This window comes from Brassica rapa, chromosome A08 (assembly GCF_000309985.2).
Source record: "Brassica rapa cultivar Chiifu-401-42 chromosome A08, CAAS_Brap_v3.01, whole genome shotgun sequence".
Lineage (NCBI taxonomy): Eukaryota > Viridiplantae > Streptophyta > Magnoliopsida > Brassicales > Brassicaceae > Brassica > Brassica rapa.
The window spans coordinates 9,906,466-9,926,331 of NC_024802.2; the positions used below are offsets into that span (position 1 = coordinate 9,906,466).

Sequence of the window (19,866 nt, forward strand, 5' to 3'; positions counted from 1 at the left end):
TAAAATATATAAAAAATAATTTTAATACAATTTTATTATATTTAGCTCAATATAATAATTTTATTTAGCTCAATATAATAATTTTATCTTAATATGATTGATTATGATTATATAATAAATAAATATTATAGATTTTTTATTTTTTATTTTATATAACTGAATATATTAATGTATAATAATATTTTAAACTAATTTTGAAATTAGTAAAAATATTTAAATATAATTTCGAAATTGAAGATCTTGTAAAAATCTTTTCAAACCGATTTGTTTGACTTTTAAAATAAATATATTTATATTTAAAATGAAAAGATATCAAAAGATATTATGATTAAAATATTTTAAAATTTCTATTTATTATTAGTCTGAATTAAAATGTAGTATGAATTTCTATGAATAGGTCCATTAGGTCCATTTTTAAAAAAATCACACATGAATCAAGGTTGTGACTTCTGTTTTAATATATAAGATTAGATACAGATTGGCTTCAGAAATAAATACCAAACGAGTATATATTTCGTAACTTTTAGTTTTTAGACGGGAAGACGGGCTATTTTGCCACAAATAGTATCATATAGCACTATATATCTCCTAAACTATAGCCTCATTCCAGATGTTCCCCAAACAAACGTCGAAGCCTATTTTTCCATGAAACTCAATTTGAAATTGGTTAAGTCAATTTTCGGTATAACCGCAAAACCAAACAAAAAAAAAACTCAGAAATAGAACCAAAACCTAATTTAGTAAAACCCAAACAGAAAAAAAGTGATCCGGCCATCATCCTCATCCGCACCCCTTTTATCCCTAGATTTTACCCAAATTCTTCTTCACCTAATCCTAACCCAATACTTCTTCATTTACATATGTATTGCTTCCATTAGTTAATTTCTTCTTCTTCTCTCATTGTTTTGGATATGCTTGTTTAATCTTGTCACTCATGTTCTTCAAGAGAGATATAGAGAGATTAGTTCATTGGTTTAGAAGTTTTGATTCAACGGCCCCACCACCTCAATTACCAATAAACACATTTTTTCTTTATGTCTTCTCCTTCAACCTCATTCTAATTCAGATCTTAGACAAGAGAATCAAATCTCTTATGTTTTGAATTTTACTGGATAAATCAAATCTCTTAATCGGAGAAAACTATCATCAGTGTCTCAAGTTTAATGATATTTAGACAAGAACATCTTTGGATAGAGAAGACAAGTCTCACGTAGAAGTAGAAAAAAAAGGAAGAAACTTTGTGGGTTTTATGATTTTGATTTCTATGACTACGTCTACTATGGCTTCAAGCTGGGTTCTTGAACATTTCTGAGTCTTTGAATTCAGCCATGTTTACAGATTGATGAAGGAATAAGAAGACCAGAAGCGTTGGTTTTGCCTTATTTTTATAGTCTGTTGTTTTTAAATCGGATCCGGTTTAATTTTGAATTTGGTTTAGTTTTGGTTTATTATTAGAATTTTGATAGTTTTGGTTTATTATTAAGAAATTTAAACCTAGTAATTTAATTTTATGGGGTCAGGGATTTCGAAATTTTAATCTAAGGAGATGTAAGTGTTAAGCTTAAGTTTTATCGGGAACTAGGTTTGGAACTTTTATTTCGGAGACATCTAAAACGAAGTCATAGTTTGAAAGATATATAGTGTTATACGATACTTCTCGTGGGAAAATAGCTTGTCCTCCCATTTTAAACCATCAGTTTGTACAGAGATCTGTAACCAACATACAGTCTTCTCATTTTTCATTTCAAAATAATTTATTTTCATTTTTGGTTTTGGTTTTAATTTATGTGAAATCACTGGTTAGATTAAGAGTGTTTAGAGTAATTAGGTGGAAAAAATAGAGTAAAAAAGAGGAAAAGAAAAAGTGAAAACTAGAGTAAATGAGAGAAAAATAAACATGTTTTTACTAATATTATTTACTCTAAGATCATCCAAAATGTGGGGTGTTGAAACCAAGTTTCAACTGTTTAGTATTCAACAATGAGATTGTTGGAATTTTGTAATATATCTAGGTGGATTCATTAGTGTTGCAAAATTTTAACTTTTGAATTTTTTTTCTGGCTCATCTTAAACATGTGGGACAAATTGATTGGGCAGAAAATTTGGCCACCTTATGCGGATAATTTTTTTTAATCCGGAAGGATTTAAATGATATGTTTTCATTGGTGTGCAGATTTTTTTCAATTTTTATGTTGTATGTTTATTATGTGGCTTTATACCTAGGCATTCAACAAAGAAACTATAAATATAACACATTAAAAACACAATATGATATAGAAAATTCACTGGTCAAGACTTTCTTTTCATACTGATGTCCCAATATTTCCTTAGAATCTTTGAAATGATTATTTACCAATTCTTACGGAAAATCATCACAAGGAGTATTTTTGGTTGTTGTATAGAAGTTTATCTTAAGAGGTGATTCGTTCTATATTCTGTAGTATTGTTACTGATAGTAAAATTACTCAGAACAAAAGAATCTTCTTCAGATAGCTTAGATCAAAAGTTGCCAAGAGAATGTTCACTAACACTAAATCGTATAACTAACGCAAATCAATAACGAAAAATATTATGCTTACAATGTTATCAACAAACGTCAATTCAACCAAAACGATTTTTAAAAATTTCATGTATACCAAAGTTTCAACACATTAACTTCAATCTTGTATCAATTTTTAGCCGTATCAATATCTCCAACAAAAAAACAAAGTAATGGGCTTCTTTTTTGAAAAGACTATCATTATTATTTTTCCCAATCAAACTTATGATGACAATATATATTAACGTAAAAGCGATTGTTGTGATATGTAATATTAATATATATATTAACATATATATATACAGTGAAACCTCTATAAATTAATAATGTTGGGACTATATCAAAACTATAATTTTTTTATTAATTTATAAAGATATTAATTTATCGATATACTAATTGAACCAAAAATTAATTTAAGACTATAAATTTATATTATTTTATAGAAATTTTTAGTGTATACTAATTTATAGGGTATTAATTTAAAAGAGTTATACTGTACTAACATATAGCCGGCATCATAGATAGTTTCTCAATATTAGCACTTATGTTTTATTATAATACAACATAGATTACGATAAATATCACATACATATTATCTATACTATTATTAAACTATAATATAATATAAAAAGATCACCTACGCCGACCTTACGTTATCTGCCCTGCATGGTTTTTGGTTAATGGTTTGTATTCGGGTTAACTAAATTGTATTCTATTCGTCAAAGTTATAAAGTTAAGCAGAATAATTATTTATATAGTTACAAAATTTTGAAATAATAATATTACTTAAAGGTAATAAATTAACGAATCAGATTAAAGTTACTAAAAATATGACAAATAAATTAAATGAGTCAGCTAAAATTACTTAAAATCTGACAAATAAAAAAAAATGAAAATAACCTAAATCAGAACATGACACCTAAGAAAATTAATGAAATAAATTGATGGGAAAATTGAAATCATATAATGATAAACATTTGCAAATAATATAAATTAAGATCTATTAAAATTGAATTGTTTTAGGAATAGATGAGTAAATATAGTGTGTCATGGTATTCTTTGGTTAAGTGTTTGCTAACATATGTTATAGTATTGTTTGTAATTTTAGGGTTAGATTTTGGAAGCTTAACCATTTTTTTTGAAAATTTAAATTTTGATTTATATTTGTTTAGTTATGTATATATTAAACACTTTCAAAGTTGATTTTAAGTTTTATAAAGTGTTTTTTTTCTAGTTAGTTAGTTATTTTGAATTTAGGGTTTAAGTGACTTAAATCTTTCAACAAATAATGCACTAGAAGTTCTGGGCAAATAGTAAATTTAGGGTCTAAAATTTTTTCAAGTAAGTCTTTTATTAGAAAACTTACTTGAAAGTCTTATGTCTCAAAAATATTTAACTTTATTGGAATTTTTATTTTTCTATATAAAAAAAATTTACACATTTTTTCTCTTTCTCTCAAATGACTACTACAAAAATGTAATGTTTCTCATTCTAAAAATCTCTAACCTTTATCTAATCTCTTTGAACTTAAAAACACCAAACTTTGTATCAATTTCTCATTTTTATCATGTCTTTCTTACTAATTTATTTTGTTTTTACAGATTTTTCATTATATGGTTCTCATCTTCCACTCAACACTTACTTTTTGAAAACTTCTTTGGTTGTTTTAATATTTTCCTTTATTTCTGAAGCTTCTCAATGTTTTGAAGTCATTTTGGAAATGTAGGTTTTTCAGATCCGAAACAGATTTGGAAGACTTTCAGAGAAGTTTTTTCGAAAGTCTCTAACATTTAATGCACCAGAAAACTTCCAGGCTGGAAGTCTTCTAGAAGATTTCTGGCGGAGTCTTGTCTTTCCTTTCATAATAGATCTGAGTGTTTGGGTAAGTTTCTATATCCGATTTTTTTTTTCATTTGATAACTTCTGGTTGCTTAAATCTTTTACCTTTTTCCCAAACAAAAACTCTCCAATCTCAATCTACTCTCTTAGAGCTTAAAAATACCAAACTTTATATCAATTTATCATTTTTTCTCATGTCTTTTTCACTAATTCATCTTGTTTTGTAGGTTTTCATTACATGGTTCTCTTCTTCAACTCCATTAAAAGTAGATTTATGAATAATATTTTTTTTCATTTAGTAACCTCTTGTTGCTTAAAGCTCTTACCTTTTGAAAAATATTTTAGTTGTTTTAAGCTCCTACCTTATTTTTGAAACTTTTCTATGTTTTGAAGCCATTTGGATGCTTTTGCATACACATGTTTTTCATATGTGAGACAGAGTTTGAAAACTTCCAAAAAAATCTTCTCAGAAGTCTTCTAACATTTAATGCACTAGAAGACTTTAAAGTCTTCTCCCAAGTCAAGTAGAGTCCAAACATGTCTTTGTGGACAAATGATTTATAATAGTTTTGTTTATAGTCCGTTTTATGATTTGTAAGTGTACTCTTTTAGTTATAAATTTTTTTGTAAACTTAAAGAGAAATTAATGAAAATATTTTTATGTCTATAATATTATCTTACCAAAAGTTATTGATACAACTTCAGTAACAAAACACTATCACCCAAAAAAGTAGTCAAATCACAAAAGATAAAACATTACATAAGTTCAAACATATAACAGTTTCATTACAATTTCGAGCAGAAAATTAAAATATAAGCAGGAAATTTAAGCGGAAAATTAAAATTTAAGCGGAAAACTCAAATTTTAAGTGAAAATTGAAATTTAAAATTTAATGAAAGTTAAAAAATATATATTTTATGATTTAAGGAGACACCTTAAATCATATGACTTGATATTCTTGAAATTATTTCACACTTTAGAAAGTTTAAAAACTTATCTTAAAGTTACTTAACAAGATACAAAAACTAACATAGAAAACTTCCCATGAAGTCTTCTCTTATTAGCTAGAAACTTTAACAAACATGAATATTGGTAACCTCATAATTATCACCAATTAAGTTATCAATTTCATTTTGTTGCTCTAATATTGACTAATATACATGAATTAACAAGAAAATGTTAAAAGTCTTTATAGTTTTAGAGAAAATGAAAGTTTATTAACACTGACGTAAAAGACTTCCACGGAAGTCATCCGCCAGACGACTTCTAGGAAGTCCTCCGCCACACGACTTCTAGGAAGTCATCCGCCAAACGACTTCTAGGAAGTCGCCTGCCAAACAAATTCTAGGAAATCTTCCATTTAAGTCATTTTTCGCAATTGGAAATTTACAAAGGAAGAATCCCGGAGAAGTCTATTCTACAGAAGACTTCTTTGTAAATATGGGCTTACTTTTGTTTTTGAATTTTTTTTGAAAGTACCTGAGAAGACTTCCCGGTACGTAGTCTAGGATAAAAAAATTAGTTTTGTAATCGACCGGTTTGTGTCAAAAATTTGACCTTTTCTAGACGGCTTACAAAGAAGTCTTCTACCAGAAACAATAAAACTTAAATATTTAATTTTAACTAGACGACTTCTATGTAAGTCGTCTAAGATACTTTTACAATTGAAAAAAAACTTAAATATTTAATATTAATTAGACGACTTCCATGTAAGTCTTCCGGTAAACGACTTACACGAAAGTCTTCTGTGATAACCAAGGTTTGACCAGAATCTCAGAATAAAATTTTGGAAGTCTTCCGTGTAAGTCGTCTCCTAGAAGACTTACATGCGAGTCGTCTAATTAAAATTAAATATTTCAAAACTAACTGATAGTGAGACAACTTTCACCGAAAGTTCGGAAAACTTATATGGAAGTCTTATGGCAGACGACTTCCCTGCAAGTCGTCTAGAGAATGTCAAATTTCTGACACAATCCGATCAATTTCAAAACTAACATGTTTATCTTAGACGACTTACCGGAAAGTCTTCTCTGGTATTTTTGAGATTTTTTTGTTAACACAGAAAAGTTGGAAATACACAAAAAGTCAATTGCAAAACTAACCTATGTATTGACAAGAAGATAGAAGACTCTCGTCGGACAGATTCGGAAAAAAAAATTGATTTCATAGCTTAAACCAGTGAAATAACTTGCTTACCGTCTCCAACCACAAAAACTTCGCCACAAAATCGAACCACTTGTTAATGACCAAGAATAAGAAGCTTGAATTGTTCTATGAACCTTAAAAAGTTTAGAATCAAAATCTTGAGTTTTTTAGATTAATATAGAGAGAAAGTAAAAGAAATGTTGTTTTAGGGCATAAAAATGAGATGGGAGGAGTGAAAATCATTTTTAGGTGCATTAAAAGTTTCAAATTGGTTGTTCATGGTAGTTGGGTATTCATGGCAATAGAAATATTGTAAATATTTGATAAAGATGGGGATGATAGAGTAATATACTCATTTTTGGAAAAAAAAACAAATAATAGCATTTTTGTGAATAATCCGAATTTTTGGGGTTTATAGGGCAAATGAAAGTTTCAAAAAATCATGGGTTAGTTTTGTGTTTAGCTTTGAATTTTGAGTCATATTTACAAAAAGTCATTTATTCATTGCGTTATTTTAGATTATACTTTATTTTTGTTAATGACATTAAAATATAAATAATTTCATATTCTCTTCAATTTTTTTTTACATTTATGTAAAATAGAAATAATGATAAATAACATTTCATATTTATTTCAAACCAATTTATATACGTTTAGATATTTAAGCTATTTAAATTAAATATTAAAATAATGTGGATATATTTATCATTGAGGTTATCTATTTTTCTAAGAAAGTTTAAATTTGAAAAATATTTAAAATTTTCATAAATTTTTATTTGTGATTTTAATATTTACAATTGATTTGGGTTAATGTATAATTTATTATAAAAATAAATTTAGGAATAGTTGATACATTTTTAATATATTTTGATCCAATACTAATTGAACAAAATGTGATTTTTTTATAAATTTTAAAAATTTTATGGCATTGCCCCATAAGCAAGGGAATTTTACTTTATATTCGATATGCACTCACTAGATTCATTCTAGGTATAGATGGGGATTAGTGTGTTGAACTTGAATACAACATATCAACTCCGAAGGAAAATTTCGTATTACAAATTCCCATGTGAAAGCAAACAAGCGAGGACACAAGTATCAAATTAAGAAGTCACAAGACAACCCAAGTTCCAACCAGAAAACATAATAACTTGCACACAAATAAACGATCTTCACTTCATCGAATCATGCTACTTATTCTCCACCTTTTACTCGTCCCAAAACCGACCTCCCTAATCCTATCTCTGCGATGCTATCCTCTTGCGGATACACTTCTGGTCGTGGATTGCGCCTGTGCTTGTGTCGGCTTTTGAAGTGGTCTCGGGAACTGATGTTGTGGTAGTGGTTCGGGTGGTGAATGTTGTTGATATCCATTTGACTGATATGGATGTGAATGTGTATCATGTTGTGGTCTAGACTACTGCGAGTTCTGTGGTGGTGGTTGGGATTGTTGTTGTTGTGTCTGATATGAGACGGGTAGACGGTTTGTGGATGGTGATGGCTTGAGAAGTGTAACTTGTTCCGCAAGAAACCTATAAGCAAAGCTCAACGTTCCTTTTTTGCCATACGAACCTGAAACACTCTCGGTCACTAACATCATATCGTTACTATCACCGTTTGTTAACGGCAGTTTCAAACGTAAAAGCTCCTGGATCGAGACGTTGACATGTCCTATTTGCTTGTCTCCCAAGAAAGGTCGGAGACTCATCAATTCAAGGAATAGGGTCAAACTCCCGTCTCTAGCTAACGGCTCGTCGAGGGAGAACTCAACGGCGTGGTCCCACTTTGGGTTTTGATAGGCGCAGAAAACAGCAGGCGTACTGCTCTTATGCTTAACACTTTTCTTACCGTCACGGATAGTAACCAAAGCATATACGTCCATCTCGTCGAGGATATTGGTGACTTTCTCTATGTCCTTGGCACATTTGATCACGAGCTCTAAGGTTAGTTTTGTCACCGTGGTGGTATGTAATTGAGGTGAATATATGACTGGCTGACATGATCCCGTTGGACCCGGATTTGGATAAATATCTTTAACCGAGTTGAACCGGTATGAGAAGCTCAGCTTTGCATTTCGTTTTGCTTCCTCTATGGTTTTTGATAGGATAAGTCACCAACTTCATTTTATTGACGTTACCGTTAGCAAATGGTGGAAGCGGATTGTAGGCAAGAAGCTCTTGGAGAGACACGCTGACTTCTCCCAAGTAAAGATCATCCTCTCCTTCGAGCCAATAGCTATATAACTTGACGTTAACGGTCAATAGGCCTTCACCAGCTGCTTTCTCGTTGACGGAGAACTTAACGGTGTGATTCCAAGTCGGGTTGCAACCACCATCGTAGTCAATGGGTGTTTTGGCCGCTTGTTTCGTTTGAGTATAGTCGTCTTTCATTGAAACGACGGCGTACACGTCCATCTTGTCCTTACCATCGATATATCTGACATCATTGGCTGATATGATTTTGATCTCAAGAGTTTGGTTCTCTATCGCGTTTTGCAACCGTCGTGAAGTCATTTTAGAGAAAAGCTGCTCAAGAGTTGGTTTCTCTATCGTTTTCTGCCACCTTTCAGAAGACATTTTTGAGAAAAGCTGCTCAAGACTTGGGTTCTCTATCGTGTTTTGCCACCGTTGGGAAGCCATTTTCGAGAAAAGCTGCTCAAGAGTTTGGCGCTCTGTCGTTTTTTGCCACCTTTGAGAAGACATTTTTGAGAAACGCTGTTCAAGACTTGGGTTCTCTATCGTGTTTTGCCACCGTCGGGAAGCCATCTTCAAGAAAAGCTGCTCAAGACTTGGGTTCTCTGTCGTTTTTTGCGACCGTTGGGAAGACATTTTCGAGAAAAGCTAGTCGCGTCCTGTCTTGTCTCGAAGTAGGACAAAGGTATACAAAATACACAACTGCATGGATATTTTCTGATGTTACCATATTATAAAAAGATAAGATAACATGTATGTCACTACTCCAGAAATGTTAGTTTATATATACATCAAACTGGCCTTTAATAGACAAATTAACAAACAGCATGTTTTAGGTAGATATCTTATTAAAATAGGCTGAAAAAATCTTCAATTGCATGTAGCAGTGCGGCCCATAGTTCATATACTATGGAACTAGTAGAGTTCAGCAAATACATTAAAACATTTATACGTCACGTTCAGAGCCGTAAATCATGCCATGTTGAGAAAATACAAAAAAACCAAGAAGAAAATTAAAAGTAAATGTCTTTCATGATAAAATCCTCACAATTTATTTTAATATAATCACCGGTAGACATGTAACCTAGTGGTTAATTATACGAGTGAAATGCATGCTTCTGAAAAATCCCCTAAACATTATTTATCTACTTTTTCAAACTTTCTTATTTGTCATTACCATATTTATTTAAAAAATGATGATATAGTTTATTGAAAATATGATGTAGTTTGTATTTTATTAATTTAATATACAATATTTTGTGACAAAATTTAATCTGTGATAAAATTGTTAAATAATACGTTAATTTTAGTGAAAACCATAAATATAACTGTTATTTAAATTCAAGAAAACAATATAATGCAAGTAAAACATTTTTCAAATAAAAAAACAATAATGAATTCTCCATATTTCAATGGTTTGATAAAATGTTTATGTTTCTACATTAAAAGTGCTTGAGTTTCAAATTTTTAGAAAAAGAACTATGCAAATTAATGGAAAAATACTTACATCAGATCTTCTAACATCATATAAAGATTTCCGTAATGTGTGAATCATATAAGTTAGCTCAGGTGACTTAATCAAACATGAATTTTTATAAGGAATGTAAAATTATTGGCGGCTAAATCATCTACAGTACTGATAATTTTTGCAGTTTGTAATAATATAATTTAGAAGCGTTAAAAAATTATAATAGACAATAAAATATTATTGTGTCCCCGTGAGGACCAGGTCCAAATCAAATAGACGTCGTGTATAATTTACCGCAGGTATTTATAAGTTCAACATGCACTTTTAGAATTTGGTAAACTTTCTATAGTATTGGAAATGATGTATAATATATATATAGTATAGCTGGATCAAGTTTGTGGACATTAGTTAAAAAAAAGTTTGTGGACATTTAAATTTCTTCTCAAAAGTGATAATATGCATGCCTTAAGAGGGCCCACTTCAAAGTTTTATTTTACCTTATACATATTAAAAAGTGCATCATGAAAAATGTCAGATGCGGCTCCGTGTCTGTTCGAGTGGTTTGACACTATTACTCATACGAATAGTTCCACACAACCAACAGGAAAGAGAGCAAGAAAATGACTAACATAGACTTCATATATTAAAAAATGAAAGTGAAAAGATAAAGCAGGAAATGTCAAAATATCATGAAAAAAGAGTGATGGAAAATTTCTCTTGGCAAATATTAAGTTTCAAGATAATGGAGAGAGGAACAACACAAATCAACTGAAAGTAAAAGAAGGAAAATTGGTCCAAGCATTTAAAAATACATATCAAACTGAGATCATTTTATTTTCCACGCAATAGTTAAGACGAGTACAACAAGTTTATGCTTCTTGTGTATCCGGCATTGACTGAGAGAACGGCTCCCGAGTCAGTGGCTTAAGCTGCGAATGTTGCGGTGGTGGCTGCGGATTTCGTGGTGAATATTGTTGATATCCATGTGATTGATATTGAGGCGACATATATATTGGTACTAGTCCGTTACCCTGCCCAGCATTTTTACCTTGTTGAACAGTCACATAACTTGAGGTCAACTGTATCGGATCTGATGACGAGTATGAATGAGGCGAGACCGGTAGATACATGATATATGGTTGGGATGTTGTCGACGGTGTTGGAACCGTTGAAACCCTAAGTTGTTCTGCAAGAAACCTATAAGTGAAGCTCACGACACCTTTTTTCCCATAAGGACCCGTCAAAGCGTGCGTTTCCAGCTTCATACCGTTAGCATCACCACTGGCTGGAGGGTTTGAGCCTAATAGTTGTTTCATTGGAAGTCTGACGAACCCGATTTCCTTATCACCAAGAAAAGGCCTGTGGCTCATCAGTTCCACGAGGAGCATCAAACGCCCTTCTTGAGCTAACTTCTCATCGAGTGAAAACTTAATCGTCTGGTTCCATTTAGGGTTTGTATTTGCGGAGAAAGCGACAGGGGTATTGATCCTGTCCTTAACTTTCCTGTCTTTAAGGATCGCAACTGAAGCATATACGTCCATAGCCGAGAAGGCGTTGACATCTTCAATGTCTTTGGCAAACTTGATCACAATCTCAAGGATCAGTTTGGTCGTGGTGGTTTGAAACCGAGGGGAAAATACGACAGGCTGACCTGGTATTGCTGGTTCCGGGTTTGGATAAACGGGTTGACCGATCGAGAGGGAATGATCCTGAGGTACAGGAGGACACGAATCATCAACCGGCAGTGGTTTAAACCGGTACAAGAGGCACAACCTTGCGTTGGTACTTCCTTCCTCTGTGACTTTGATAGGGCAAGTCATAGACTTCATTTTATGGACGTTACCGTTTCCAAACGGCCGTGGATCTGAGGCAAAAAGTTCCTTAACCGAGACGTTGACTTCTCCTAGATAAAGGTCTTCCTTCCGTTCGAGCAAATAGCTAAATAACTCGACCTTGAGGGTTAACCGGCCTTCACGGCCTTCTTCTTCGTTGCAGGGAAACTTAACGGTGTGATTCCACGTCGGATTCAAACCACCGTCGTAGTCGATGGGTGTTTTGGCCGTTTGTGTCTTGTGAGTACCTTCGCCGTGAATTGAAACGACGGCGTATACGTCCATCTTGTCAGTGGCATCGACATGGCTGAGGTCGCTGGCTGATACAATTTTGAGCTCAAGAACTGGGTTCTCTATGGCTCTTTGCAACTCTGAACAAGCCATTTTTAGAATGTCTTGCCTTTTACTATCTTCACAAGATATATACAAGTTTGCGTGTGGACAATCTTCTATAATTAAAATGTTATAAAACTATAGAAAGATAACATGGATGGCATATCTCGAGTCAACGTTAGTTTTATATATACCAAATTATAGAAAGATAGACACTATGTCCATGTTGTAGCTTTGTAGGATACATCATACATATCGTCTTATTACGCACCAAATTCTTGTCAAACACTTCTACCAACATATGTTCTAAGAAAGAGTTCGAATAAGTAACGGTAACTGAATAAAAGGAGCTATCTTCTTGCAAAGAGTTCAACAAAATGTATTAAAACATATAGATGTGCCACGAACATATATCTATCTCAAATATGCGAATATTTAGACAATTTTCCAAGGAAATATAGTAAACATGTCTATGTCGAGTGCTGTCCCACTAGCACAATTTCATACATCCAGGAACAGATGTATAAGACTTGGTATTTGGGATATTCTACATATAAGAAAAAGAGAACTCAAATAAAGACATATTTTATTATTATTATTATTATCATTATTATTATTATTATTATTATTAGAGCCGGGGTCCGCGCTTCGCGCGGATAATATGTTTTATTAAAGTAAATTTTTATATTTTTGTAGTTTTAAGTATCAGATATTGGACGTTAAGTTTTGTTCGTTGTAGAATTAACCATAGAGTTTTTGTTTGAATGCGATGCGGTGATCAGTTTCTGTTTTCTAAACAATAGCAAGTTTGAAAAATATATGGTTGTTTGCATTGAAGTGTAAAATTTAAAACAGTTGACTGGTGTTCTGTCTTGTGGTTTGATCCCATGTGGAGGTATGCCATCAGGCTTAGGATAATAGCTTATTCCTCTTTTGAAAGCGTTGTATGATATCTATGTCGTTGTCAAAGTAAAAGCGCAATCTTGGTGTGGTTGTGAGTGATAGTTTCCCTGAAAAGTAAAATATTTGTAAGCATTTAGTTAGACATAAACTTTATGTTTAGTTGATTACCTTCATGTAACCTTGGAATGATACTTGTGATGATTACGATTTGGTTTTTCCTGGTAGATATGCTATTTAACTCTCTGAAAATAGCCGCCTCATTGTCCCATATAGTTAGACGGACCAATTTGGATCTACAAAAAATTATTATATTATATATTTATTGCTTAATGCAATCTAATGATGACTTTTGTATCTGTGTTGTGGTTATATAAATCACTTCCTTGGATGAGGCATATGCGGCCAACAATATTTGTGGGAATAATTTGTTTTTAGCGACAAAAATAGAGAATTTATTTGTATGTGTGATAGGTATGGGTTTTTTTTTGACCTGGGAGGAAGTTGGTTGCACTTGCTAAGCTGATTAACTGGGGATAGCATTGGGGCCGGAAAATGTATGAAGGAATCGGTGGAATGTTTTCTTGAATCAGTGTTATAATTGTTGTCTCATTGATATTGATTATGTATGGTTGAAGTGTAAGCTTGTACCGTCGGTTATTGGGAAGAATATTAAAATATCTAATGTGATAAATTTTCCCTTCCTTGAACCGTTGGTACATTGTGTCAGACGTAGAAATAGGCACCCGCCCTTCCATTTTTTGTTCCTGTTGAGTGGTTAAAAGCAATTATTTGAAATGTTGTTGGAATAATTAAAAGTAAGTATTTTTTAGACAAACCTAGATATCAAGATAAATGAAAGTTGTTCCTAGGAAAGCATTTTTATTTGTGTGATTTGAAATGGGCCACATCCTAATGATCCTAGCGATAATTAGTTGCGGTCCGAGGTTGTCGCTCCACTTGTTGTGAATTTCGGCTAGAATTACAAAAAGATAAATTGAAAACAAAAATAGTGAAAAATTGCAATTAAAAAATCAACTAAAAGAATTGTATTTTGAAAATGTATAATCTAAGACTATTACTTAATTATTTTTTTATTTTTTAATGTTTTTAATATTTTTTAATTAAGTTTTATATATCTAGGGTATAAGGGTCATTTTACCTATTAAATGAAACATTTTGGTCATTCTATCAAAACTTTCCTTCTTTATCACAATATATGGAAATAAAATTTCGGTTGTATAGGGTTTTTCGAGTTTTTGATGGTGCTGAAAAATAATTGGTCATTGTGACTTTAATCGTTTTAAAATATAAAGTAAGTTTTAAAATATGCAATTAATATATGTTTTTTTTGTATGGTTTAAAACTAATAAGATGTAAATAATGAAGAATATATTAAAACTAAATATATATATATATATAACCAAATTTATGATAAACATGGTCAAACGGTTCATAATTTGTATGTTAAATTAAAAAACATTTTCTAGATAAAAAGAAAATCTATATTTGTATTTGTACATTAAATGGAAAAGGGAAGTAATATGAAAAACTTTATTGCAAACAATAGAGTGCATTAACAATTTATATATTTTGTTTATTAGAGTTTTGGATAAATAATTAATGTTTCAATAATAATAATGTTTTCATTCAAAAATAATAATATTTAAGATGAAGATGAGATGAAGAGGAAGAGAATCACGATGAGAAGGAGTCAGTGATTAGGGTTAGGGTGAGGATGAATGATCTTCAGTTTTTAGAAAATTATATGTTTTAGGGCTTTTAGTATCAATGGGTTAGGGATTATGTTTTAGGGCCTTTAGTATATGAGTAATAATGGGTTAGAGCCTTTAGTATTTGAGTAATAATGGGCTGTTAAAATGGAATGCTGAGAATGGTGTAAATGGGCTTCGAAATTTAGTAATAATGGGCTGTGAAAGTTGGTCTTTCAAGCCCAGTCCGGGATGACATGGCAGATTGGTTGGTTCTCAATTTTTTTGTCTATGTGGCACCTCTAAAAAAGCTCCAATTTAGCTGCTTTTATATAGTGGGATTTTATCGGATGTTAATTACTAAATGAGCCAAAAGAGGACAAAATTTTAGGTTGCAAAAAACATTACAATTTTGTGACCTTATATTAGTGAAAACATTACAATTTTGATAGTGTGTTGTTGATTGACGGGAAAAATGCCTATTTCAATGTAAATTTTACTACTCATGTTTTTTTCTTTTTGAACTTTGTAGTATTGCACACTCTATACTGAACTAAACAAAAATTCAAAAATAATCTATAAACTTTACGCGTGGTATCTTTTCCTTCATGGACTTTTTATAGTAATGACTATTTTATATTGAACATAAAAAAATTTTCAAAAATATTACATGAACTCTCGAACTAGTGCTTATATATATTGATCGTCAAACAAGGTTCTAAAAATCGGTCTAGGCGGCAACTCGGTTCTATCCGAAATGATTTTTTTTAAAATCTGATTTATACCGATTTATATGATTCAAATTGGTTTAAAATGTTCTAAATCGATTAAAATTGGTTAAAATCGATCTAAAATTGTCGTCTATATATGTTAAATTGAAGAATAATATTATTACAAATCTACAAATTTGTCTACTTTCTTCTGTTTTGTATATATAATTTTGATACGTCATTACAATAATTTTATAATTAAACTTAAAAACTAAAATATGTCATATAAATGTATAAAATATATAAAATAAATCAATAATTTGCTAACGTCTAGGCTTCGCCTAGGCGCCGAATAATCCGTCTAGGCGCTAGTCCTCTATAAAGCGCCTACTTACCGTCTAGCGATTTTTAGAACATTGTCAGCAAAGGTCTTAGTCATCCGTTAATTTATCAAGACGACATTATTTTGCATAAATTATGCAAAACTAAATAAATTAAAAATACTACATAAACTCTTAAAATCGTAAAGGTGATAGTAATCCGTTAATTTATCAAAACGACGTCATTTGGATTTAAAATTAATTTTGGAATGTTTTAACTCTCGTACTGGTGGACAAGTAAAAGCATATTAACTGATAGACCAAAGTAACCTTCTTTTATAAATTGTGTAAACATTAAATAATATATAAGTTTTAATTTAATCAAATAAATGTTATCAAATTTATGTTGGTGTAATTTTATCAAATAAATCTATAATTATTTTTGTTTTTAAATTTAACTTTAAAAATCATTTTTTATAAATTTAAATTAATTATTATTAATTTAAATACTTAGTTTATAGTATTACTAAAAATGAAAATATATTGTTAAATTTAGAATTTTGTGATGTTACATTTAAAATAAAATTAAATTTCAAAATGATATTTAAAACTAAAAAATATTAATAAATTAATAATTTAAATTAATAACATTTTTTGAATATTTAAATTTATTTTTTATATATATGCACGATTTTGAGAGTTTCATGTAATATTTATCAAAAAGACGTCATTTTGATAAATTAATGGTTGACTTAACATCTTAGACAATTAATATATATAGGCACAATATTGAGAGTTTATGTAGTATTTTTGAATTTTTGTTTAATTCAGTATGAAATATGCACTACTATAAAGTTCAAGAAAAAAAAGACACGACACGTAAAGTTCATATAATATTTTTAAAATTTTGTTTAGTTCACTATGAAACATGCAGTAATACAAAATTCGAAGAAAAAAAACGCAACCGTAACTTTCATGTTTAAATAGGTCATTTTCCTGTTCCATGCAGCCTTTTATTTACGCTATGCCTGGAGTACATGGATGATTACTGATGATGTGATGTTCGTTCGAGGAGTCCAGCCGCATGGATGTGATTTTGTAGCTAGTGAAAAAAAAAAACAGAAGCACAAGATGTTGGGAAGGTAACATGTTCTAGACGAGACCAAATTCATAAAGAGTGAGTATTCACATGTAAATAATTTCAACATTCGAAATTATATACGTTTGTGTTATTTTGTAGGATAACCTCCTATTACTGAAACACTAAACATCATTTCTTATATTTTTTTCAATTTTTTTTTAATTTGTTTTTCAAAATTTATTTTTATAATTCGAAAATACTTTTTAAAACTATTTTTCAAATTTTTATTTTTATTTTTAATATTTATTTTTTATTTTATAAAATTTTAAACTTCAATCCCAAATTCTCACCCTTTAACTATAAACCCTAAGATTTAGATTAGTTAACCCTAAAGGTATAAATATATACTTAGATTTTTAATGAAATATTTTGGTCATTTTGATCTTTAGAATCTACATTTGTGATAAAAAAAATTTTAGCGCTATCCTAAAGTTTTTCTCTATGTAATGGAAAGAGAATATTGTTAAAGTATTTATAGAGTCTATAAGCCTTCGAAAGCTGCATCCTCGTTGATGGATAACTAAATATTGTCTCCATTATTTAGAGCTGCAAAGAGGCAGAGAGAAGAATCCAACGTTGACATGGCTGACGTCAGTGACGTATATTCTTAGCTCGAGGGTTGGATTCTTCTCTTTGCCTCTTTAAATCTGTAAGGGAGACATTTACGGGAGAGTAATAGAGTCTTGACCTGGCCAATTAGTAACAGATAAAGGTATTATTATAAAAGCTATGAACACAGCTAGAAACAAAAGTCAACTTATAAATTACTACACCACCCACGTATATTTTACGTTGCAAGATCACAATCTCACAAACTAGAATATTAAATAGAACCCCATCGTAATAAAATGACAAGTCATGGAATCAACTATGAGAGCAATCTATCTCCTCAAATACAGCTATTCATGGATCATATCATCTCCTCAAATCTGGATAGATAGCTCACAGTACATACTTCTTAAACGCTGCAAATCATCTTCGCTTCTCTCAAGTCTCACACACCCGCAGATCGAACTACAAAAGTTGGAAGTTTGTGATGACCATTGCTTTAGAATCTAAGAAAATGGAATTTCATTGACGGATCTTTGCCAAGACCATATGAATCTGATTCATTGTTCAAGTTCTGGAATCCATGAAATAGTAAGGTTAAATCATGGCTTCTATAGGCATGTTGTTAATCAGGAAATATATGATATCATATTGTATGCCATGATGCTCCTAAGATTTTGTCAGATCTATTCAAAAGATTTCAAGTTAGGAACGTACCTAGAATCTTCAACTAGACCACTAAATCTTAGAATCTATATCAATGACTAATGGAGCCATCAGCCTCTTATACAAAGATGAAAGACTATTGGCAGTACTTTGCAAGTACCACTGTAATTGTAAGTTTGGAAAGGTTAATGAACTCTTGGACAAAGCATAAACAAGTAGAACCATCCAATTTCTTAGTGGGGGTCAAACAAATATAATGTGAACATTTGTGGTCAAATTATGAACAATAATCATTATCTCAATATGAGATTCATATAAAACATGTTAGACGAGGATCAAAGTCAAAAAAATGTTGGAGCTACGGCTAAAGGATATGTGCTTCCAGTGGAAAATAAAATTCAGCTCATACTTCTCACTATGATGGAAGTATATCTGTAATCCCACTTATCATCAAAGGCCTCGTCATGTTTGTATCCACTATGGAGTAATAGGTCATCTCAAAGACTGTTGTTACAAACTTCATAGTTTTTCTCCTTGAGTGACACGAAAAAGAAATGTGTATTCTCCTCAAACGGCTATGTCAGCTCATGCTCCAAAACCTACATCGTCATTTGTTCCTAGTACAAATGTGGGAACCGAAATTCGCACTATCGATTTCCGTTTAAATTGGGAAACTAGAAAAACCTTAATTTTCCAGAGGTTCCGGATCTCTGCGAGAGCCAACGACAAGTGACCAAATATATGCGGAAATCATGAAAAGATAACAAACGAGTTTAGAGAAAACAGTAGATCTTATTTCGAGTCCGCGTAAGAGCGTTGCGATCATTACAAGAGATCATAAAAGCTTTGGCCGCAAAGGTTGTCAACGACTTACTTACATAAAATAGCAAATCCCTCATAAAAAAAAAGACATCCAGTTTATAAATGCAAAGCTGATCCTCAACATCGTTGAGACTTCCGGCTCCACAACTATGACAAATAGCTACAACATCAGACAGTTTCTATCCGCAGGAAGCTATAACATTTTTTCCATCGGAATCATTAAGAGATTTTATAAGTTAGTTAAAAATATTTCTTACCATTGTAATATAAGAATCTCTGAATATTCAATCAATATACACTTTTTAACTTACCAAACGTCCACCCGCAAACTCACAACATCAATAATTATATTTTTCTTACAAATTTGTTTTTTCTTTAAAAGTTCTTACAAATATCAGACATTCTACTACACAATTAACAAATATTCATAGTCGGGTTTGTGTTGACAGTGGGACCATTGATACTATTTATGAAGATTTTTTGTGTTCTTTTGTTGTTGATGTTTTTTGTCAAGCTAAAATTAATTTGTTTTTTCTTTTGGTTTTTAGAGCGAGCTTTGTAGTTTTTTTTGTAGAGAGTGTTCTCTATCGAATATTTTCTACATATTTGTGGAACTTCCTTGGAATTTGATATATTTTGTTTGATAAAATCATTTTATGAATTATAAATTCATTTAAAAAATATACAAACGCCGGAA

The 19,866-nt window shown here is 31.0% G+C and overlaps 1 protein-coding gene and 1 pseudogene across 1 annotated transcript; both read right to left on the minus strand.

The window, feature by feature from the left end:
- Positions 1 to 1,368: 1,368 nt before the first annotated feature.
- On the minus strand, positions 1,369 to 10,596 carry LOC117127268 (annotated as a pseudogene).
- A 273-nt stretch (positions 10,597 to 10,869) lies between these two features.
- Positions 10,870 to 19,782, minus strand: LOC103833519. Its single transcript, XM_009109605.2, has one exon. It carries the CDS (start codon positions 12,398 to 12,400, stop codon positions 11,054 to 11,056), a length of 1,347 nt encoding a protein of 448 aa, XP_009107853.1. The 5' UTR covers positions 12,401 to 19,782; the 3' UTR covers positions 10,870 to 11,053.
- Positions 19,783 to 19,866: the final 84 nt, after the last annotated feature.

Excerpts from the sequence above, each read along its gene's own strand:
- LOC103833519 (XM_009109605.2), bottom strand. The coding sequence starts at position 12,400 with ATGGCTTGTTCAGAGTTGCAAAGAGCCATAGAGAACCCAGTTCTTGAG.